This window comes from Sorghum bicolor, chromosome 1, assembly GCF_000003195.3.
Source record: "Sorghum bicolor cultivar BTx623 chromosome 1, Sorghum_bicolor_NCBIv3, whole genome shotgun sequence".
Lineage (NCBI taxonomy): Eukaryota > Viridiplantae > Streptophyta > Magnoliopsida > Poales > Poaceae > Sorghum > Sorghum bicolor.
This window is the reverse complement of record NC_012870.2, coordinates 66,986,483-67,009,367: the sequence shown is the minus strand read 5'-3', so window position 1 is coordinate 67,009,367 and position 22,885 is coordinate 66,986,483. Positions and strand designations below refer to the sequence as shown.

General features: G+C 44.1%; 4 protein-coding genes across 5 annotated transcripts; 3 read left to right on the top strand and 1 right to left on the bottom strand.

Annotated features, from left to right (window-relative positions):
• On the top strand, positions 778 to 6,186 carry LOC8082346 (eukaryotic translation initiation factor 2 subunit beta). Its single transcript, XM_002467869.2, has 9 exons — positions 778 to 956; positions 1,584 to 1,689; positions 1,764 to 1,819; positions 1,914 to 1,965; positions 2,036 to 2,142; positions 3,391 to 3,536; positions 3,629 to 3,771; positions 4,604 to 4,689; positions 5,920 to 6,186. The coding sequence occupies exons 1-9, from the start codon at positions 912 to 914 to the stop codon at positions 5,995 to 5,997; spliced, it is 819 nt and encodes a 272-aa protein (XP_002467914.1). The 5' UTR covers positions 778 to 911; the 3' UTR covers positions 5,998 to 6,186.
• LOC8082345 (photosystem II repair protein PSB27-H1, chloroplastic) lies at positions 6,437 to 7,345 on the top strand. Its single transcript, XM_002467868.2, has one exon. It carries the CDS (start codon positions 6,496 to 6,498, stop codon positions 7,012 to 7,014), a length of 519 nt encoding a protein of 172 aa, XP_002467913.1. The 5' UTR covers positions 6,437 to 6,495; the 3' UTR covers positions 7,015 to 7,345.
• LOC110431642 (serine/threonine-protein kinase AtPK2/AtPK19-like) lies at positions 8,552 to 12,830 on the bottom strand. 2 transcript variants are annotated; one of them, XM_021450863.1, is made up of 7 exons: positions 12,650 to 12,802; positions 10,218 to 11,205; positions 10,039 to 10,121; positions 9,839 to 9,959; positions 9,569 to 9,742; positions 9,333 to 9,440; positions 8,552 to 9,067 (listed from the first exon to the last, which is right to left on the bottom strand). In XM_021450863.1, the coding sequence occupies exons 2-7, from the start codon at positions 10,875 to 10,877 to the stop codon at positions 8,753 to 8,755; spliced, it is 1,461 nt and encodes a 486-aa protein (XP_021306538.1). In that variant the 5' UTR covers positions 10,878 to 11,205; positions 12,650 to 12,802; the 3' UTR covers positions 8,552 to 8,752. The 2 variants fall into 2 exon arrangements, with proteins under 2 accessions (XP_021306538.1, XP_021306539.1); XM_021450864.1 differs by having other exon boundaries at positions 8,555 to 9,067; positions 12,566 to 12,830.
• Positions 16,911 to 21,670, top strand: LOC8082344. The gene is made up of 7 exons (XM_002467867.2): positions 16,911 to 17,437; positions 20,083 to 20,163; positions 20,304 to 20,378; positions 20,575 to 20,619; positions 20,730 to 20,819; positions 20,946 to 21,047; positions 21,142 to 21,670. The coding sequence occupies exons 1-7, from the start codon at positions 17,009 to 17,011 to the stop codon at positions 21,313 to 21,315; spliced, it is 996 nt and encodes a 331-aa protein (XP_002467912.2). The 5' UTR covers positions 16,911 to 17,008; the 3' UTR covers positions 21,316 to 21,670.

Genomic DNA, 22,885 nt, shown 5'->3' with positions numbered 1-22,885 from the left:
GTGGTGGCGCTCACCCCCTCGGCAGTCGGCTTGTTGAGGCCACAGCGGCGCCACATGCCCCCATGTCGAGGTCCTGTCCATCGAAGCAGGCGGCAAGGACAGCGAGGTCAAGGAGGAGCCGGCAAGGGCAAGGGCGAGGGTAAGGGCGCAGGGACGCTGCTCTGCCTCCACCGTTGGACAGTCACGCCGCCTCTGCTCGACGCCGCATTGAAGGTTGCGAGGCGCCGCCTCTACTGCGGTTGGCGTCATGCGCGGGCGGCGGTTTCCACAGACCGCGGTAGAATCGTGTGGGGTGAGGTAGGGCGATGGCGAATCATGTGGGGGAGCTGCCGATCTAGGCACCGTGCGCACGTGGACGGTTCGCAGTAGAGAGCACGAGCGGGGCGAACGCGCGGCGTGGCGCAGTAGAAGCCGGGTGAGGCAGGACTAGTGCAGATGACCATGGGAGCCCGACGTTTTCTTTCCAAGCTACGTAATTACGGAGGCAGACCGATTAGTTAGAGAAGACGATAACATTTGGCTCTTTTTAGTTGTAGAGAAGATATACTTGGGGATATGAAAGTTTTTTTTACCACAATTCATCTAGAATCCGCTGCAAACAGGCACTCTTTTATTCTGGATTAGGGTAGGATTTTGAGAATCCCGTGCTACAAAGTAAAAAAAAAAAAAAAACTGTGCACAAAAACGACCAGGGAACGACGAAAAGAGGAGCATCGCAGCCGTTGGATCGCAACGAAAATTGGCAGCGGCTCACCCAGCTCTGGACCTTCCCACCTTCTCATAACCCTTGGCCCACTTCCCCAACGCCGCCGTCTCCACTTTCCACTCGCCACGCTGATTTCCCTCGCCCCTCAGACGCCGAACCCTGATTCTGATTCTCGCCTGCGGTGAGTACAGGGAAGGAAGTAGCCATGGCGGACGACGAGCAGGCGGAGAGGAAGGAGGAGGTCCCCGAGGTGATGTGCTCTCGTCCCCTTCTCACTGCGCATCCATTTAGGTCCGATTTGGTTGGGTTCCAGCGGCGATAAGCTGGCCAACTGTCGTGCTTCTGTCCGCGGGAGTAGGCCGGCGGGCTTTGGGCTAAAGCCTCACCTCCCTGCCTCCTCCCCAGCGCTCCCCAAAAGAACGTTAGGCTGTGGAATCTGCATGAGCGGATTTAGTTAGTGTGAGGAGGTATAGGATCGATTTGAAGTTGGGTGAGTAGCTAGGGGCTAGACCTTTAGATGTGATGGACTACGCTGCTCGGTGTTTTAGAACTGTTGGATTTTTACTCTCTGGGTAATAGAGCTGCTCTGCATCGATATATATGTTTGAAAAAAATGATTATGTGTTGTGCAAATGGATGGATGCAACACCATTTTTAGTTGGACCTGAAGTATAGTTCATTTGGATAGAGTTTGTACTTCTGCCTTGTATCAAGGATTGTTCTTGTTTTCCTTAAAAGATGGATGCTATTTATTATAGCCTGATGTCTGTTAAACTATTTGTGATACTCACATAGTGGCATTTTGTACGTCTGACTGTCCAGGCTCCTTTTTCTTCCTTGTGCGTTCATGTTGATAGTGTTTATAATTATCTTGCAGCTTGCTCCTTTTGATCCAACCAAGAAAAAGAAGAAGAAGAAGGTGGTGATACAAGAGCCATCAGATGAGGTGGATAACTTGGCAGAGAAGACTGAGAGTTTGACTGGTGTGTTTAGTATCTACAAAAAGTATGAGTAGTTCACTGAAGATATTTTTAATGACATGCATTTATTTATGCAGTAGCTGAGTCTAGTGAGCCAAGCTTTGCGGGCATGAAAAAGAAGAAGAAGAAACATGTGAGTTTATTCTTCTGTCATCATTTGGTTTCAAATGGTTTGACCAGTGATTACTTTTTATTATGGTTCAGTTTTTCAATTGTGTAAATTTCAGGTGGAACTTGATCCTTCTCTTACTGAGACTGGAGATGGTGATGAAGCTGGAGGTAAATATGTTGCGCATTCAATTATTTTTTACCGTACATTTCTTACTGTAGTTTAATATCTATGCTCCAGACGATCAAGTTAGAGAGGATGAAGAAGGAGAAGGGATTGTCCTCAGTGGTGCTGCTGCCACCAGATACCCTTGGGAAGGAACTGACAGAGATTATAAGTATGAAGAGGTACTTGATATACCCTGTTCAAAATTGTTCATCAACCTGTAGTTGATAGATCATGGATAATACAGCAAAATTAACATAAAAAATAATTACTTTATGTTGCTATGTGTTACGGTAGAGGTAGTGCCTTTCTCCTGTATTAGAACTTAAAATTTGTTTGTCTGTATGATTCATTCTATTGCGCTACAGTGTCAATTTGCTGCACTTAAACTCGTTTTTTCATGTGTTTGTTTATTTAGGCCTTGTTTAGTTGGCAAAAATTTTGGATTTTGGATACCGTAGCACTTTCGTTTGTTTGTGGCAAATATTGTCCAATCATAGACTAATTAGGGTCAAAAGATTCATCTTGCGATTTACAGACAAACTGTGTAATTAGTTTTTGTTTTCGTCTAAATTTAATACTTCATAAATGTGCCACAAGATTCGATGTGACAGAGAATCTTAAATTTTTTTGCGAACTAAACAAGGCTTTAGTTTTTGCTTCTCTTCATTTACCTTCCTCCCTCCTTGAAACTATGGGCTTGTTTGGTTAGTGCCCTCCCCTAAAATGCCTGTGACCTGCCTGGACTTCGTTTGGTTTAGTCCCTGGAATTCCAGCTTGGTGAGAGTTACCTGTGTTTGTTGCCACGCTCCAGGCGTAGGTGTGTTTGGTTGGTGGCCTTACAGGCAGGTTTCTCGCCATGCATCGATCCTGCTGCCAGGCAACCAAAATTGATGGCCTGGCTCTGTTGCCTGGCAGGCAACCTTGCCTTGCGGTAGAACCAAACACACCTGGCTGTAATGTACGCTCAAGAGCGCGTGAGGCAGGTTTCTCGCCATGCATCGATCCTGCTGCCAGGCAACCAAAATTGATGGCCTGGCTCTGTTGCCTGGCAGGCAACCTTGCCCCGCGGTAGAACCAAACACACCTGGCTGTAATGTACGCTCAAGAGCGCGTTTACCTGATTGGAAATACAGGCAACTCCTAAACCAAACACTGCCTGCCCCTTCTGACTATACAAGTATACAGGCATGTTATCAGGGCTTCAACCAAACACTACCATGAATTGGAGATATGCCTGGCCAGGCAATTCTACAACTTATAACAGGCAGTTCACATGCGGGTATAGAGCTCAGGCAACTCATCCAGGGCTTGAACCAAAAAAAGGCCTATTATACGAAGAACATCTTGCCAATATATATGCTTTTACCAGTGATCCAATTATGTTTTCTTTCTTGGAGAAATCTTATCTTCAATCTATTTGGTCACAGCTGCTTGGCAGAGTATTCAATATTCTGCGTGAGAACAACCCAGATCTTGCTGGTGATAGAAGAAGAACTGTTATGAGGCCCCCTCAAGTCCTCAGGGAAGGAACAAAGAAGACAGTTTTTGTGAACTTTATGGACTTGTGCAAAACGTATGATCCTATTTCATTTGATGATCACCATGTGTGTTGATTTCAAAAGAATAAACAGCCAAGCTAAAAGCAAATTATTATTCTCTTTCCAGAATGCATAGGCAACCAGAACATGTGATGATGTTCTTGCTTGCTGAGATGGGAACAAGTGGATCCCTGGATGGGCAACAGAGGTTGGTTATCAAAGGAAGATTTGCGCCAAAAAATTTCGAAGCAATACTTAGGAGATATATCAGTAAGTTAGATAGCTCTCTGACTCCTACTCGTTCTTTATTCTAATTATTTGTATAGCAATGTCATATCTCAATATTCTGGCTCGAAGCTGTGATGTAGAAGAATTAACTTCTAGTGCCAATATACTGTCATTGTCATTCATTTCCTATATTGCTTAGTCATTATAGAAAACACAGAATGTATTTCAAAAAGGCATTGAGTGCCAAAGAGGTCTTAGGTAGGTAGAATTATCTTATATATATTCTCTAGACATATCAACTTGTCATGATTTGCTGAGTCATAACTTGGCTTGTGGTATGTGTATCCAGTACCTCAATCACGGACATTTTGATCTTTTCATAACCCGGACACAAGGATTGATGGATAGCTTGAGATGATCTCAGCAGCCTTATTCTTCGTACTCCATATAATATTTTTTATAAGAATAAGGGCTAGGGAAACTTGCCAAAGCACAATGATTAACAGATGGCTTGAAGTGACCTCAGCATCCCTGTTCTTCAATTCCATATATAAGTTTTTTCAAGAGCAGGGGTTAGGGATACTTAAAGCCTGCACACAATGATTAATGGATGCTTGTAAAAAAAAATGATTAATGGATGTATTGAAATGATGTTGGCAACCTTGTATCTTTCTTCAACTCCAGCACAGGTGTCTGGGTCTCTGGGAAACTTAAAATGAATGGTAGGTTAGAACTTGTATTAGGTAGTAGTTACTGTCCTTTAATTTTTCTATGTGGAGAATAAACACGAATTGTTTACTATTTTTTAATATATTTTTATTTCAAAGCTTGCTAAAAGAATTCTTCCTTTTTTGTGTGTAATTTCACTGTTTAGATGAATATGTCATATGCAATGGTTGCAAGAGTCCGGATACCATTCTTTCTAAAGAGAACAGGCTGTTCTTCCTCCGATGCGAGCAGGTAAATTGTAGTGTTGGCATTCCCAATTCTCTCTAGTTTCATCATGTCAGTATTCGTTGCATAATATCATGATCCTATTATCTGGAGGGCTTCTAGATTAAACATTATCTATGTGCGTGCTTACCTGCTTGGCATGGCTTAGTGTCCTGGGCAAAAGCTTGCTTCAATTAGAAGTTGAGAACTGGAACAGTACCCTGGATATAGTCTACCCTAAGGCATAATATTGGTGATGGTGCATGCGAGTCACTATTTCTGACTTTTGCCTGCGATTTGGTTTTTTTGTTTCGGCCAGCGGAATTAGAGATTATGTACATCTACAGAAGGGGTGTATTTACTGCAAACCATGAGCTAACTTTGCATGTGCATTGCTGCCACCTACATTATATTTATTGCATTGCTATAGATCTTGCCTATGATGACTTGCATGTTGCCTACATTGTCTGATTTATCTCTGTGATAATAGTCGCAAGATCTGAGGCTTCTAACTGCATCACCTTACATATGTATATATACTAATCAATAATAATAATTACATTTGTCTTCCTTTTTTCTGTCACGGGCAGACCAAAATTCATTACCCAAGAGCAACGAAATTACAATAGTTTAACAATCCATAGTGGGTGTTTAACCAGAGTTAACCAAACTGCCAGTTGTACTGAACTCCCAGGGTTCATACAAAAGGCAACCAAAACCCAATAGCATTAGTCTTTGTTTATAAACTTTTTGCGTGTGATGACTTGCAAGATGAATGCCTACATTGTCTGACATATCAGTATGATAAATAATTGCAAGAGCTGAGGCTTCAAACATGGTCGTAATTTATCTTCATGTGTGCATTTTCATTTTCAAGTGAGCACATAGTTGGAGAGCTTGGTAGCTGCTGCTACATTTGTTCAATTCTACTGGAGTTGCCAATGATGAGTTGCGAAATTGCCTACATTGTTTGACAAACATCCCTGTGATAATAATTGCAACTGCTGAGGCATACAGCAATGCCAGTAGTTTTTTTTGGTATCATATTTGTTGCTTCGGGCTTAAAAGACATGTTTTGTTGGTATCATGCATTATTGAGTCGCATTGCCTACATTGTTTGCTCAGCTGAGTGAGAAAATCTGACAAAGCAGCACCCCCTCAAAGTATAACGCTAACTTGGTGTGGGTTGACATAACCCTTCATGAGACATGAGTATTGGTCATATCCTAACTAACTGCTGGATTATTCACCTTGCAGTGTGGTTCGTCGAGGTCTGTTGCTCCCATCAAGGCTGGATTCGTTGCCCAAGTTGGCCGTCGTAAGGCTGGATCTTAAATTACCTAATAGTACTGCCTGGACTCGCTTCCCGATCATGAGAATGCAAACTAGTTTGCCGGTCCACCAAAATTTCTGTTCCACTTTCCTTTGTGCCTACACCGTTTACTGGATTTCTGCTGTTCACTATACTTGGATTGGAGCTATGAATTTATTTCATGTGATGAGAGGATTTGTGTTTGCGGCTCACTTGTTGTTTACGTTTGTTTTGGTCATGATTCATGTGGTGAGAGGATTTGTGTTTGAACCCTATGTTGTTTTGTGTCGGGAGCTTCCTGAGCTGGACGAGTAACCATTAACCAAAAACGTGTTGCTGCCATGCACCATGGCCGCCCTATCCTCCAAAATCTTGCGAGCCCATACACAGCCTCCCAAGAGTAGTAGTCGGGATAAGGGGATAAGCTGACGTGTCGCCCGCGTTGCCGTCGCCCACAAACTCGCTTGTCACCGCCTTTTTCCTTTTGCCCCTCTCGTCCAGCCGAGCTCACGCCAGTAGAGATGAGGGCCGCGTCGTCCCCATTGCCCGCCGCCGTCCTCGCGGCCCCCTCCGCCGCCGCCGCCCTAGTCGTAAAGCCTCTGCCTCGTGCCGCAGCGAATGGCGGCGGCAGCACAGGCAGGCGCGACGTCGTGCTTGCCGGGACCGGGCTGGGCGCGGCGCTGGTGCTGGCGCTGGGTCCCGTGTGCGGCGCGGCGCGTGCGGCGGACGATGAGTACGTGAGCGAGACCAAGGAGGTGATCGGGAAGGTGCGGTCGACCATCAGCCTGGACAAGTCGGACCCGAGCGTGGCGGACGCGGTGGCGGAGCTCCGGGAGCTGTCCAACTCGTGGGTGGCCAAGTACCGGCGGGAGAAGTCGCTGCTGGGGCGGCCGTCGTTCCGGGAGATGTACTCGGCGCTCAACGCCGTGTCGGGCCACTACATCAGCTTCGGCCCCACGGCGCCCATCCCGGCCAAGCGCCGCGCGCGCATCCTCGAGGAGATGGACACCGCCGAGAAGGCGCTCCTCCGCGGCAGGTAGGCGGCCAAACCCCCAGCGAAGCCACGGCGCCCATGGCCATCGCCGTCGCCGTCGCCGTGGCTAAACTTGTGGCAGGGAGCGCGCGTGCCCAGCTCAGCGACAACGCTACCATTTTGTAACTACTGCGATGTACTCAGTATATATATGTGCATGCATTCGTATACGTGATGCGAATGCGAGCTGTGTTTTCGGCCGGCTGGGGGAGCGTGTCCTGTCACTGTGAGTAAACTAAAAGGTTACCGAGTTTTTGAGGTCTGAGTTTGCGACTTTCAGTCACATTGTGTATCGATCTTGTAAGACTTTCGAATGAACTACCTATCTTGTTCATAAATTTGGTGCAGCCGCGTACATAATGCCAGATAATCGGAGGCATTTGATCGCCTGTGGCAGCCGGCATGAGGCAGACACCTGTGGATGCGTGTGGTACTCTTGCCGACGCCGGCAAGACTGACGTGCAAAGGGGGGGACGGGGTGCACCGCATGTTCCACCTTTGCTTGCTGGCAGTGGTGAACTGCCCAGGTCTGCACATAAGTCTTGCTAGTTCCCGGTCCAAAAAGTTTTCACGCATCACATCGAGTATTAAATATAGATAAAAAAAATAAACTAATTACACAGTTTTATTGGAAATCACGAGATAAATTTTTTAAACCTAGTTAGTCTATGATTAGCCTTAAGTGCTACAGTAACCTACATGTGCTAATGATGAATTAATTAGACTTAATAAATTCGTCTCGCAGTTTCCATATGAGTTATGTAATTAGTTTTTTTTATTAGTATCCAAATATCCCTTCTAACATCCTACCAAATATTCGATTTGACATCCAAAATTTTTTTACCCCAAACTAAACAAGGAAGCAAACAAAAAAAATTGGTCATGTGATAAGTCCCATGGAACCTGCCGGAATCACTTCCCAGACCCACACCACTGCTACGAAGTTCTTGGGATATCTGCTGTTAAACCAACTCTCATTGTCGTCAACCCAAAGTCCCAAACTCTGCCTTTAGTCTGCTCCAAATTGTAAGTTTGTTTTAGCTTTTACACGATTTTTTATTATATTTCTAGACATAATAATGTATATATATAGAAGCTTAGCAAAAGTCAAGACCTAAAAAAAACTAGTACCTTCTTGTTACTCGATTCTGCAAGGAAAGCTCTTTTGTGATGTCGGATGATGTGATAAGTCTTGTAAGCATTCGTTTTCCTACTGGATACTCATACTCCTAGTCGCCCTCGACCAATCTTACCGGCCAACGGAGAATAGCACACAGAACTGTTATGAGAAACTCAAGATAAACTGATAAAGCATCAGCAGCTGTATTAGAAAGGTCCTTTGTATAAACCAATGCAAATTATAAGCCCGTAACCTTAATAACAGCCTTATGTTGCAGTCTGCCGAACTGCCACTCCTTGTGTTACCCATCAAAATACCCAATGGTCTCCACTCTCACCCTTTACCATATCTTATCAAGCACCCGTCACAAAGGGCAAACAGCGCCACAGGAAAAAAAAAGAGAGAGAGAGAGAGAGAAGGGCAATAATAAACAAAAATAAATACTCATTAAGAGGATAATTATGGCGCTTCAATAAGAAGTTTTGGCAATATTACACATTGCACTAGCCAAACTGTAGTTCTCAAGCAACAACAATATAAGGTTAGATTTCCATCACTAATGTCTTGAAGAAATACATAGGGTTCGGACTCAGATAAATATTTGAACTCCGGGGTAGGTCTCAGATTACGGGAGTCGTTCTTCAGCAAGGGGACTCGGCTTTTGGAGGAACGGTGCGGGCCTCACATAACTGAACCCCACAAAGTTGCTGTTGGCTGCAACAGGGCTGGCCACTGGAGAGTCAAGCACGGGCATATTCGTCCAGCACTCGTCGAAATTTGCAATGCAGGTCTTGCCAGCAACATTCGGCCGGAAGCTTGGCTGGATCTGCCGGGCCTCCAGCCTCTTCCAGTTTACAGACTTGAACCACTTGTGGTTCTTAATTTCATCACTGCCACCTGGTCCACTCCCCAGCCGTCTGCCAGCTTCTTTGTGCAGTAACTGAAATAAATAACACTGTTGAGAAATATGACATGATCATGCCAGGATGAATATCCAGAAAAGGAAAACACTGTGAGATGAAATGGTAGCGTGATGGGCATCTTTAGTTCAATCCACCTCAATCTGGGGATCCACAAGCGCATCATACATTGTCGCTATGATTAAGGCTTCAGAGTTTTATTTTACCAAACAGTAGATTTTAACAAAAACACAAAGCTGGCTGAGCAAAATGCATAGGAGCAAGGTAGACATAGCAGGAACTTACTCCTTTCAACAGAGAGTGAACTTCACTAGATAAATATGTCGGCAGCTTTATCTTCTCCTTTACTATCTTCTGTTGAATCTTGTCTCTGTTTCCACCAATAAACGGTGGCTGCCATACATAGCAACAGAATAAGGATGTAAAAAAAATGAGACATAAAAAAATTATCCTGTGTAGCTAACACTTCCAGTGAGAAGCTTCCAGCTAAAAAAAACAACAAAACAAAAAAAAAAACTCACCTTTCCCGTAAGCATTTCAAAAAGAAGGATTCCCACACTCCACCAGTCTGCAGCCTTATCATGACCTCGGCCCTGAACAATTTCTGGGGCCATGTACTCAACAGTACCACACATTGAGTTTGATCTAGTGTTTTCATCAAATTCTTTTGCCACACCAAAGTCAGTCAGCATAGCCTAGAAACCGTAGACACGTCAAGAAGGGGGATTTTTTTTCAAAATACCACTTAGTATATGATAGGATGGCCAGAGAATATATTAACAAATCCTTACATGACCATCAGCATCCAGTAAGATGTTCTCAGGCTTCAAATCTCTATGCATAATACCATTGGCATGGAGGTGGGCTACGGCAGATACAATTTCAGCAGTGTAGATGCATGCAAGCTCCTCCCTACAAGATAAATGGTAGCTTAATAAAACTAAAACTAGTAAAAACTTGATAGGCACAAAAGTAGATGAAACTAAGTTACCTAAATAAACCCTGGTGGTAAAGCTGGAAGAAGAGATGGCCCCCATTTATGAAGTCCAGGACAAGGTAAAGTCGGTACTTTGTCTGCCAAAATAGGTGAGTGATTAATACTGGCAAAAAGGATACTGCAAAATGCATAGCATCTGAACATGGGAACAGATATAAATGGCAATTGCCTACCTGAAAGGAGTACCTCAGCTGCACAACAAAAGGATGGTCAACTTTTGTCAGTATATCTCTCTCAGCTTTCATGTACTCAGCATGATTCTTCTCCACAACCTTGTCCTTCCTCATAACTTTCATTGCATATATTTCAGAAGTACCTTTCTTTCTCACCTGATATACTTTGCCAAATGCCCCTTGGCCAACGAGCTTCAAAACTTCGAAGTCATCTAGTCCAACACCTTCATTCTCCTTTTTTACATCATCAAACTCATCATCACTAAGGGACCCTTGGTTGATTTGCTTTTCTTTGTAAGGGCACTCTGAAAGATCCAATGAACTCTCTGTTTTGTGCAGTGTAAGCTTGCTAAATGGCAAAGACTGACTAACAAGAGATGATGGACCAACAAGAGAATGAGATCGTTTGACAATGACATCAGGGTCATCGTAAACCTCATCGTTGGACTCAGCCACAGGTGCTGGACTGTCAGGAGTGAGAATACTCACTTCTGTGTGAGTCTGGACTGCACTAGGCCCAAAAACATCAGAAAAATCGAACTCAACATTTTCAGAAGGGACAACATCTGGAGGCCCCCCTGGCAGAAGGATCTTCCCTCGAAAAAGCTTGGGGCCCTGTGCACGCACTGCTGTAACAGAGGTTATCTCAGAGGAAACCATCTTCGAGAACCTATGAGATTCAACAAGATGACTAGGAAGTCTTGGGCCACAATTTAGCTAGGCAGCTCCACACAGCCAATTCCCAGACCAGAAATAATGCCTTGTAGGGCAGCGGTCTAAGGAAGGCTCCCTCCACAGATTCCCAAGATAACAGAAGATGCAGGGCTGCGAACAATGGCCTTGAACAAGTGGAAATTTACGAAAATAACTGGGAACCCAAGAAATCCTGGAAGGAGGCAGGGAGGGAAGCTGCCGCTGTTTCCCGCTGAACAGGAAACGTTGGATGCCACTGTTCTTCCTGAATTCATGAGATCAACTTTTCTATGGGCTGCAGGCAGAATAATAGTATTGTTAATTACAGAAATGGCAGCTTACATTGAAGAGTGTACATCAGTAAAGAAGAACTTCAGGCTAGGATAATTACTGCATAATGCTTGGGCATAAAATTGGTGAGCTTTCTGTACAAAACACTTCCTAAATTCATGAGATTAATTTTTCTATGGGCTGCAGGCAGAATAATAATATTTTTATTTTACAGAATGGGCAGCTTGCTTGATGAACATTGAAGAGGGTGCATCAGTAAAGATGAAATTCAGGCTAGGATGGTTATTGCATAATGCTTAGGCATAAAATTTTAACAGTTTTCACTGCACAAACCATAAGATTATTATAACATACAGCAAATGCTCATATCATGAACCTACAACCTCATATTTAATTGGAAGCAACATGCATTCTCGTAAACTTTGTTGTATTTTGATTTTGTGGGAGCTATGGCAAGTAGAGTAATGTTATCAAATCGCCTAATCGATCACCATGGCACCGGTCAGCCCGACTAATTGCGATTAGTCACGACTAATCATGACTAATTATTGATCGCCATGACACCAATCAACCCGATTAGTCGATCAACTTGATAACATTTATGCTGAGCATATTCACGAGATAAAGTGGAATTCACACACGCACACGAGAATGAAGCTAGACATGTATTTAATATGTATTCAGATTCTATACAGGGAAATGCATCTGAGTCGGTCAAACGACTGTATATTTTCTGTAATCTTGTCAAGCATGCGACATTGGTTGGGTGTCAACTTCGAAGAATGACACTTTCCAAATTTACACCCCCCCCCCCCCCCCCCCCAAAACCCACACACACAAATCGAAGACCAGAAAAATACAAGTCATCAATCCCTAGCCAGATCTGAAAAAGGCCACTCCGACTCCACTGCCAATCAAAGTCGGGCCCAATCAGCTTTGGCAATCTTCACCTGCACCGTTGTTCCCAGCAAACCCAAGAGCTGAGAATACGAATTTGTACCACCTGCAATATTACAGTAGGCTACACAGAATTAACCTACCTAACCTAAATTACCCAAAGATCAATTGCTTAGCCATATACTGCGATAAAAAAAATCCCCTCCCCACCCAGCCACACGCATACATGGTAAATCCTCAAATCCACTTCCCCTGGTCTGGTCTCTCGCAGATCCACGGAATGATGGAGGAACAAATCCCCACAGATCCAATCACCTACACAAATCCTGACGCCCAAACCAAACCCGCAAGAGATGTAGCGCACACCACCCCACGGGCAGCTGGCGAAACAGAGTTTTCAGATGAAAAAAAAAGATCGGGAACAGATAGCACAAGAAGGAAACGTCTGCTACTCGGCAAGCGCGAACCTGACGGAGCGGGGAAGGAAACCGCGGCGGAGGGAGGAGGGAGAAGACGACGGACTGGATTGAGGAGCCGAGACCACAACATACCTTTGTGGAGGGGACGAGCGACGAAGGGGAACGGCGGGCAGCGGCGGCGGTTTGCTCGGGCGAGCTCGTGCGGTTGCGCGGCGAGGGGGGCTATTATACTAGCAGCGGCGCGGGGGCGACGCGGGGGACGCGGGGCTCCGAGGCCGAGGGCGGGAGGGGACGCGTGGCGATATTGGATTGGTAGTTGGCTCGTAGCGGTTCATCAGATCGTGAAGGTATACCGCTGGGGCTGGAGAATATGCTCCGCTGCGGTGCACCGCCCGCGCGCGCGGGGCGGCTGGCCAGCTTTGGACGGAGCGGCAGCGGGGGGGCCTCACTGTCACAGACGTGGCATGCGTACGTGATTGCATCACAGTGGCAGAACCGCACCATCGAACGTGGTTATCATTTTCCTGACCATAGATTTGATTCTACTACTTTTTTTTGTTTTACTTTCGTGCGCTGCACTTCCGCCAATGAGTTTCCAAATTTTGGCAGGGCTCGGGCCTTGTTTAGTTCCTGGGCGAAATTTTTTTTTAACACTGTAGCACTTTCGTTTGTTTGTGGTAATTATTATCCAATCATGGACTAACTAGGCTTAAAAGATTCGTCTCGTAAATTTCGATCAAACTGTGCAATTAGTTTTTATTTTTGTTTATATTTAATACTCCATACATGTGTCTAAAGATTCGATGTGACGGGAAATCTTGAAAAGTTTTTAGATTTTGGGTGGAAGTAAACAAGGCCTCGATCCAGCCTTATCTTTATACCATGCTCCATGCTGTCACAGGACAACAATAAAGTTATGGTATACGGAGTACGTAGGTAGGAGTAGTGCATTGCGATTTGTCTGCACGATCCGCCTTTGGTTTATTTGGTTTTGGTCTTGAAAAAAATTGGAAATTCAGCTTTTATTAACATGATTAATAAGCCATTTTGCAAGTCAAGTGATCTTTTTTCTTCTTCTTGCTATATCTAGATGCTTCTCAAATGAATGGACAAGTAGTTGCCTAGTGCACACTAATCTGTGCTACAACGTTTATCAAAAGATAACAAAGCTAAGACAAAATAAAGGGAAGGAAGAGTTATATCTAAATCTATAGTAGTACACCCTCAGATTATGCATAATTTTTTCTTTAAGAAAAAACTGGCATAAGCTACAGATTTAGCATCTTTGATGGACACGTGATTTTCTCTTCATGGTCATCGATAATGTCCCTGAGTTAATATCCAGGAAGTGTCCACATAAATACCCTTGCCCTTTAGATAACAATCACAAACTGACCTGTCCTCGATGAAATCGACTCCAGCGACGCCACCTTGATGTGACCACCGTCAAAGTTTCCTTTCTCCCGAGTCCGAATTTTTGTTTCTAATTTCTAGCTGGTTGGTCGGCAGTGGAGGCGAAGCAAGCTGCAGAAGAGCCGTGGGGCGCTACATAACGTGATAGCCGGGGCCCGAGGGGCCATCATCCCCAATATCCAGCAATAGCAAACCTTCCGTCCCCGTCACCGTAGGGATAGAAATCCTCTCAGCTGCACCTGCACGCATTCATCGACTCACTCACTTTTTTTTTTCTTATCCTTATCTCACTTTCAGTTCCTTCCGGGTTCGGACGAATATAAACGTGGATAGTTTTTGTGGACAGAGGCGAGTGGGCCCGCCGCCCACCACTAATTATTGGAGCGTCCTCTCTTTTCTTTAATTTGCTTTGAAAATGCATATGTATATCTCGACGGTTGCGTGAAGTAGCCGTGCGGCAATAATGTATCGTTATTCTATTTGTAATTATAATACTATGAACATGTTTAGAGTGATGGCTAGTTAGCTAAAAATAGTTCTAGTTCATCCAAACTGAAAGACGAATAGGTGAACTAATTTTTTAGCTAAATTTTTAACTAGTCATTAGTCACCTAGCTAACTAATCATAGGTAAGATCTATTTGGACTAAAGGGCTATAGTGTATTCAAATAAAAGCACTAACAGATACACTAATTTTTTAGATCTTCGACTAGTTGTTAGCTAACTAGTTAACCGATTATAACTAATTTAGGTTATTTTTTAACCCAACTAGTAACTAGCCATGTATATCAAATAGAGTATAATTTAGACTAATTTTTGTCCTAGCTATTAACTAGTCATGGGCATTTAAATAGTCCATATATATACAATCGGATCTGGACGTACGTGGATTTTATCGTGAAAGTGGCTTATGCTTTTTTAAAACATCAAAGTACCATTTGTATCTCTACAAATAAAACACGTACCTAGCAGCACCAAACACCCCCGTCACGAGCAAGGGCGGATCCAAAGGGGGGCTGGATATGCTCCAGCCCCTCTATGACTCTAATTTATCTATTAAATTAGTGCTAATTAACCTTAAATTTTTATTAATCTCTAGTTTTAACCTTAAATGTTTACTATATTTAGCCCTCCTTTATCCTCGTGGATCCGCCACTGGTCACGAGTCTACACGACAGCACTAGAAACTTCCCATACGATGGCTTCCGCACCGGCACAATTAAAGGAAAGAAACCAGGAACGCCTCTGCTTTTCACTCCTTGTTTAGTTCCTAAATTTTTTTAAGATTCCCCGTCAATACGGCACATACATAGAGCATTAAATATAGATAAAAACAGCAGTGGTGGAGCCCGGATTTTTATGGTTACAACTCCTCCAGGCAGGTTCTTAACTCCTTCTAAAATCAATGTTTTTGGCTCTTCAGGTGGAATAGCTTTTCCATAGAGCTCCTCAAGTGGAGTAGATTTTCAATAGAACTAAAGCCGTTTTAGAGATCATTTAATAAAAACAGCTCTAGTGATAGTTTTGTAATAATTTGTAATTGGTTTGTGAGGAGAAAATAAAAAAACGAGGCCATATTTTTATGGGTCTAGCTCTTCTATAAAAAAAATTGACTCTGGCTCCACCGTACTTATTTTAAGAAGTCATGTTTATTGCCCATTTAATAGAGCTCATTGCAAAGAGTGGTCAGAAGCTAGGGGCAGAGCTATGTGACCTAACACATAATATAGAGCATAGTATATGAAAACAAAATTAGATAACCAAATTAATCCATCTACCACAAACTACCGCCTATAAGAAAGTTTGTACTAAAAGAATTACTCCTTCTGTAATATAGTTTATTCTGACATTTTATCCTCAAATATAATGCATTTTAGAGGATGAAACCTAATTTTATATTAAATACTTTCTATTTATCAACCAATCATCATTAATCAAGTTGATGAAAGTGTCTGATCAGAAAATAAAGCAAGAGTACATGCGTCTTTTACATTTTCTCTTAATTTGTCTTAAACTTTATAGAATACATTATATTATAGGACAGAGGAAGTACCAATTTGCTAAAATTTGTAGGGGTCATGTGACCCGTTAATATAGGCTAGTTTTGCCTCTGGTGCACATGCTAACAAATTTAGTACTCTATCCACTCCAATTATAAGATGATTTAGCTATACATTGCTTTTGTTGTGTATCTAGATAAATAGGTATTATCATATATCTAAATATATAATAAAAACTTCATATTAAGAAAAGCCAAAATGTATTATAACTTGGAATAGAGGGAACACTTACTTACAAATTGAACTAACTTATCTAGGATAATTCAAGCTTAGTTTAATCTATAAAACGAGTAAGATATGTACTCAATCCATCTCAAATTATAAACCATTTGACTTTTTAACATTAAGTTTGACCACTTGTTTTATTCAAAAATTTGTGGAAAATATCACTTTTTTATCGTGTGTTGGTTTATTAATAAAAGTTCTTCAAGATTGAATTAAATTTGACTATATTTGCATAGATTTTTTGAATAAGACTAGTGGTCAAACTTGGGGTAAAAAAATCAAACGTCTTATAATTTGGGATAGAGGGAGTATATAACAATAAATATGTGTGTGTATACTGTACTCGTTATTCCAATAATGCTAAATATACTGATCAAGTGAAAAACATAGCAACTAAAAATGGTTGTAGTTTTATATCCAGAGATGGGACTAAGTGCAGCCAATGATGCGCGGAAAATTCAGGGTTCCGCATCCCGTATCCGGTATACCGATATACCTTGAATACTCCTTGGATACGTATCCAGGCAGTACTCAGGATTTTGGATACATACCTGAGCGAATATACGTATGGGCTGAATTAGATACGGCCCGAGTAACAAAAGTGACCTTAACCGAGAACGCACATCCCAGCCGACCCGTAGCGCCACTCAAAAAACGGTCTTTCCAGATCAGTTTCGGAACAATTTCTGTCAAAAACCGTTGGAAATCTGTTTTCCAATCCACGCCCTGTCGTCTCCGCTGGACCTCCTCGTCGACCACTGGAACTGGATCAGTCAGTTCCAGCCTTCCCGCGATGTGTTCCTGCGCCTGCGCGCGCCTCCTCCCCCCGCTCTTCAGCCCCGCTCCAAGCCCAAAGCCCAGACCCGCCTTCCCGCACGGCCCAACGCCAGCCCGGAGCCGCGCCGTCGTCGCGCTCGCGGGCGCAGCCTCCCGGGACGACGCGCCTGCGCCGCTGTCCGGCTTCGACTTCCTCGCGCTGAAGCGGGAGCTTGAGGAGGAGGAGGAGGAGGCAGTGGTGTCTGTGGATGCGAAGGAAGGTGGTGGGGCTGTCAATGAGGACGATGGAGAGAGTGGGGCAGAGAGGAGTGCGGGTGGTACGAGGAGGCGGCGGCGGCGGCGGCAGATGGCGAGGCGATCGGCTCTGCTCGCGAAGCAGGTGATCAGTGTGAGCTCGGCGCGGAGCCTCGGGTTCGTGTCGCAGCTCTGGATCGACGCCGCCTCGGTATGTGAGGGCTGTTGCTCTCTGCACTTCATTCTTTGGGTTTGGTCGAGCTGCGTGCTGTGGCACCGTGTAGCTCGTGGGCGGCGATTAGCATTTGCGTTTCATAACATAGTTCAGTTGCCATATTGATTTATTCGTTTTCGTAGCTGTATTATTGTTAGGGGCTTAGGGCCAATGATTACAGCCTAATGTGCTTAGTGTAATTGCTGCACTAGCCTTAACTCTGGGTGTCCCTTAATTGAGATGTCAAGCGTGATACTAGTGTTTGGTTTAAGGAATCACATCATTCCAGATGAGGTGGTGCATCATATAAGTTGATTCATCAATTTTGGTGGAATGACTCCGTTTCTCATAGTAGTACTAATTATTAGCTTGTTGGAATGGAGTGATGATGGATCAACCCGTTCCATTCCACAAACTGAACAAAAAAGTGAGGAGTGAGAAGATAATGGACTAACTCAATCCTCAAACCAAACACCCATAATCACTGACCTAATGCTGAAAAGTGATGGCAATGCTATGTCTATTATTTTTTAAAAGTTGCAAACAGGTTCACATTTGCAGGCAGCTAAGCTGAGTTTTCTATTTCAATTGTGCACTAGTTTGTTTTCTTTCATACACCATTACTTTGATATCAAGATTTCCAAGATAGATAAACTTGATCTCTCATATAATTAGTGATTTGTTTATAGGCTGTATAACATGTGATATGGTTCAGTTGTGACTTCAGCACTTCGCTCATTAGAGGGTGCGTGGGTTTCAAAAGTCCATGTATTACTACAGGTAGCGTTTAAATAACTTTTTAGACTTAGGCCTGATATATCATCATTCATCAATGGTGGAGCAGAAAAATATTAAAAAAATATATATGTCCTAACATAAATTCTGAAGTGGTGTTTGACTGCATAGAGTGCGTTTATTCTGTACAGGCAAGAGATAGGCCGGTTTTCCAAGGTTGGGAACAAGTGAGAAGTTTATGCACCAGTTGCGGAAATGGGTACTGACAAAAGAGGGGCTTGGGTTTAGTCTTCAACTTAGTCTATATTTTGAGCCTTAACCATTCATTAGTATGTTTGGTTTGTTAAAGTAAACATCCTAGCTGAATTTAAAACCTGAAAATCAGTGGTTTGCCATTCACAGATTACAGACAGCTCCAGAGGCCAGGTAGGATTTCGATTCCAAATTCCTCAGAAAAATAAAGCTATACACCAAAGCAAAGATGACTATATACATTAAAATTCACTCTAGCATTTCACCATCTTCAGGTCAACACTCAACACATCTCTGTTAATTGCAGAGCTTAATGGTCAGGCTCAGTACCTCCCCCTCCCCCCCCCCCCCCCTGGCCCTGGGTGGTCAGAGTTAGAGTTCGAGTCCTAAGGGACTCACACACTCTCATGGCTTCGGCCACAGCGACCCGGGGGGGGGGGGATCCTTCGTCTGCCCCACATCCAAAGCACAGGTATGTGGCCATCTCACGGAGTTGCAGTGCTGCTGTGTAAGGGTGGGGCAGAGGTTCAGGGATTTTCTCGATTTACGTGAGAAGATCTTCTTAAGCCAGAATACCTAGGGGCTGTCTACCCACCGCGAGCCGAGTTTTCTTTTTTTTTTTTAATTGCAAAGCTCAGTTCATCGATACAAATAATCAGAGACACCTGAGTTTTCTGGTTGGTCATCTCCTGGAGCTGATTTCTGCCTGACCTTTCATTTGCATCTATCTAACTATAATTAGAGAAGGTAGGCTATGGTAGTAAAAGTAACTTGGCTAGTGTATCATTTGATGGTGGTGAAGCTTTTAAATTTGCATTTCGTGTCCAATGGTATTGTATGGTAGCACTTGCCAGCCTAGGGCTTCCTATGATTCCTTACCTATCATTATATTTAAGATAGGATCTTGTCTATTTGGATGTTATCCGAATTAGTTAAGGAAATTTTTGGGAGGCTCGACCTCTATTAAAGAGGACACACATATTACCAATGTCATCAAGCATGAAGAAAGAAAAACTCATTTTCGTACATAGTCTCTGCTTATCCCAATCAAACATCCCAGCCTCTGCCATGCAGCCTTCTTCCTGGTGATAATTATCCAGATGATCCATGGATCATAAGTTCATAACAGTCCATATGACTGAGTGCCATGTTATTGCATTAACTTTTAAATTTGAATCTCCAATAACTGTGCCATGCATACATCCCAACATTGTTGATGCTCTGCAACCATATGCTAAATCTTGTGGACCTGGCTAAGACCCCCAGTTCTCCTCAACTAAATAGATGAGTCCTAGCTCACGGTATGCACCACACTCAGTGTCCCCTTTCTTTGAGCTGATTGGTAGGTGTAGGACCATCTCTGCTTGTTTGAAGAAAACCAGTTCCATGCGATGATAATGCTCTAATTTTCCTTCCTTATCTGCCAGTGCAAACTTTCCTAATACCTTGACCTGGACCCACACAGACATTGAGACAAGCTGGATTTTTTTTTTAAGTTTGCAGTGGCATGGGAGCGGTTAATACTAGAAGTTAAACCTGCTTCTACAGTGAGTTAGGCGTTATCATAATGACAATACAAGCAGGATGGAATGATTCCCTAATAGAAGTTAAAATGATATCACCTCTTTATGTCGTTCCATTCTATTTATCTTCAGTGGGCTGTTGCATTGGTTGAAGTGAGGCCAAGCTTACTTTCAGGTGAAGCAGAGAAATTCCTTTTTGAGGACATCTATCAGGTGCGATAGCAGTGAATGCTCGATTTCCTTTCTGACATAGCCGTTTTTCTATTGTCAATATAAACATGTGGGAGAATGTATTACTTTACCCAGTATGCCACTGATTAAACTGATGTGTACGGAAGAAATCTCTTTTATAGGTTGGAGACGTGGTGCTTGTTGAGAATGAATCTGTGATCGATAATGAACATAAACTGGTTGGATTGCACAGCTTGGTATGCCAGCTTTCTGCATTGGAACAAGATTCATTAACCATGTGATGTGCCATCAAACTGTATCTATTTTAGTGGATAATTTAGCATTAAACAACCACCTCTGTTGAATGTTTTTTTTTCTGTATGTACAATTTCACACAAAAAGGGATTGGCTCCTTTGTTTCAAGTCCCTCACAATGATAATCTTACTTGTTAGGTGGGCTACAATGTCGTAACTTCCAGGCGGCGCAATGTTGGCAAGGTGAGTCCATGTGGTCTTTAAAGAGAGGTAACCTGCGTAGTTTTATTTCCAAAAGCATTCTAAGAATCTGCTTGAATTCTTGTGTTGAAGTTCCCTTTTTCATTCCTTAGGTGCGTGGTTTCACATTTGACATCAGCTCAGGCGCCATGGAGTCTCTTGAGCTTGACTCATTTGGGCTTTCGATTGTCCCTTCTAGCTTGGTAATTCAACTAGAAAACAAATCTTGTTGTGCATACACGCCTGCTGAATATATTATCCTGCTGCTGTCTCAATACACCACATACTTTTTTTTGAACGCAAAATATACCACATACTTCCCTTTGCAGGTAAGCACATACTGTTTATTTGTCGAAGACGTGTTGGATATAGTCTCTGATACAATTGTGGTGCACGAAGACGCGGTCTCACGGGTTCAACGGTTAACGCAGGTCTGCATTCTGATAGATGCTAATAAACCTAGAATTTGTTCCTGATAATTTTAGGGCACACTTTGAGTGAAAGCATCCATCAACTGAATTTTAGGGCATTTTGGGCACCCAAAACATCCACGGCCCTGGTGGTGAGATTGACGAGTACAGTAGAATTGGGGGGAGGAGGAGGAGGAGAGCAAACGGCCAGGGAAAGTCCGGTGGCCGAGAACTCCGCAGGGAAGCGAGGCACCAGGAGGATGACTGGGAGCTGCCGATGGACTATTGACACACCGTACCGGTTGCTTTCGTGCGGGAGCAGGAGGAGGAAACTTGCCGTGGTAGCATTCTGTTTTGTGCAAATCTTGTGTAGTTGTGTGCCGGAATAGTCAATAACGTGATATGCTTTAGCTGTAGTATACATGTACCATATCGGAGGATTACGAATTCAGAAAAGACGAAAGGGCGGTGCCCCTTTCAGCCTGGTCATAGTTTGGTCGCTTTGGCCCGGTGGGTTAGTGAAAAGCGAGATGGTACCCCTTTTGACTTCCCCGACACTGGATGAATGTAGAGGACTACTATCTGTAATCATTCAGTGATGCAATACCCTACTGGTATTCAGTGACGAGTACTGGTGGAGGCGACCTCGTCTCTGTCCCTTTTTTTTTTCTTTTTTTTTTTGAGAGGATCGTCTCTCTCCCTCTTGTCCGTTGTTTGTGTACCTTTCGCAAGTGGAGGCCCATATACACATACCTTTGTTTAGCTGGGCCCTACGATTTTTGGCACTAGTAGTAGTACAGCGACCAACCAGCTTAGCCATCACTGTCCTAGTGTGAACTGAGCGCATTTTCCCCGTTTGATATCGAGGGGGACCTGAGCTGATGAATGCCTTCACTCCCACCAGATTCCGCCGGCCAATTGATGGCACCACCGGCCGGCACTCGTCCACCCAAGTCAGTTCTTCCGGCGTCCAGCCAAAAAGATCGCCATCGTTCCACACACCACACCACAGTGCAGCTGCTGCTGCTATCGGGTGGTGCGTGCCGCTTCTGCTAGTTCAAACGGATAGCCGGAGACGGCTGTCGTGGAACATGACAAGTCTATGCCCGGACCCGGGCCGCCAGTAGCTACTAGCACAGTACAAAAAGGGCTACTATACGGAGCTTCTGATGATGCTGGCGCCTGGCACTTGCGTCGTCTTGATCCTCGTCGCCTACCCGAGTTGCAGTACAGTGTTCACGTGACCCTCAATCCGGCGACCTGCGTAAGTAGGTACTGTTAACTGTTTGGTAACGGCAGGTGATCATCTACTCCAAGTGAAGGCGATCAGTCCAGCACTTGAGCAGATGCAGTTATCACCGATAAATGTCCATGGATGGAGACACGACGGCGGTGGCGCTGGTGCCCAGCAAAGCAAGTTGCCACAACTGCGACAGGCCACGGGATCGCAGGCTCGCAGCGTCCATGGTCGCGCACATGGGGCGTCCGGTGGCCCGTGTGAAGATGGTGAGGTCTCCCTCTCACCAACGATCCACGCCTGGTTTTACCATCTTCGTTCGCTCCGCTCTCTGCTGCGGACGAGGTCACGAGGACGATCAACTGGACTGGTAAACTGGAAGCAGCTGCTGCTGCACAAAAATCGTCGCTTCTCCAGATCCGGTAACGACGACACGTACTGCAGTGTGCGTAACAGAGCGAGTCTAGGGCCATGATTGCCTCGCGAAGTCGCCCCTATGTTTGAGTTTGACTAAAGCAAGACCTACTTGTGCTTATAGCAGACTTGAGGTCGTACCAACGACCAACGAGCACATCGACAACAGAGAAGACGCCATGAGCAAGGAGAAGAGAAGGAGAACTTC

Coding starts and splice junctions, on each gene's coding strand:
- LOC8082346 (XM_002467869.2), top strand. CDS start 912: ATGGCGGACGACGAGCAGGCGGAGAGGAAGGAGGAGGTCCCCGAG. Junction 2,143..3,390: donor GAGATTATAAGTATGAAGAG/GTACTTGATATA, acceptor ATTTGGTCACAG/CTGCTTGGCAGAGTATTCAA. Junction 3,537..3,628: donor TTTATGGACTTGTGCAAAAC/GTATGATCCTAT, acceptor TTCTCTTTCCAG/AATGCATAGGCAACCAGAAC.
- LOC8082345 (XM_002467868.2), top strand. CDS start 6,496: ATGAGGGCCGCGTCGTCCCCATTGCCCGCCGCCGTCCTCGCGGCCCCC.
- LOC110431642 (XM_021450864.1), bottom strand. CDS start 10,877: ATGGTTTCCTCTGAGATAACCTCTGTTACAGCAGTGCGTGCACAGGGC. Junction 10,122..10,217: donor AGCTGAGGTACTCCTTTCAG/GTAGGCAATTGC, acceptor CTATTTTGGCAG/ACAAAGTACCGACTTTACCT. Junction 9,068..9,332: donor TTCACTCTCTGTTGAAAGGA/GTAAGTTCCTGC, acceptor TATTTATTTCAG/TTACTGCACAAAGAAGCTGG.
- LOC8082344 (XM_002467867.2), top strand. CDS start 17,009: ATGTGTTCCTGCGCCTGCGCGCGCCTCCTCCCCCCGCTCTTCAGCCCC. Junction 20,164..20,303: donor TTTTTGAGGACATCTATCAG/GTGCGATAGCAG, acceptor TCTCTTTTATAG/GTTGGAGACGTGGTGCTTGT. Junction 21,048..21,141: donor GGGTTCAACGGTTAACGCAG/GTCTGCATTCTG, acceptor ACTGAATTTTAG/GGCATTTTGGGCACCCAAAA.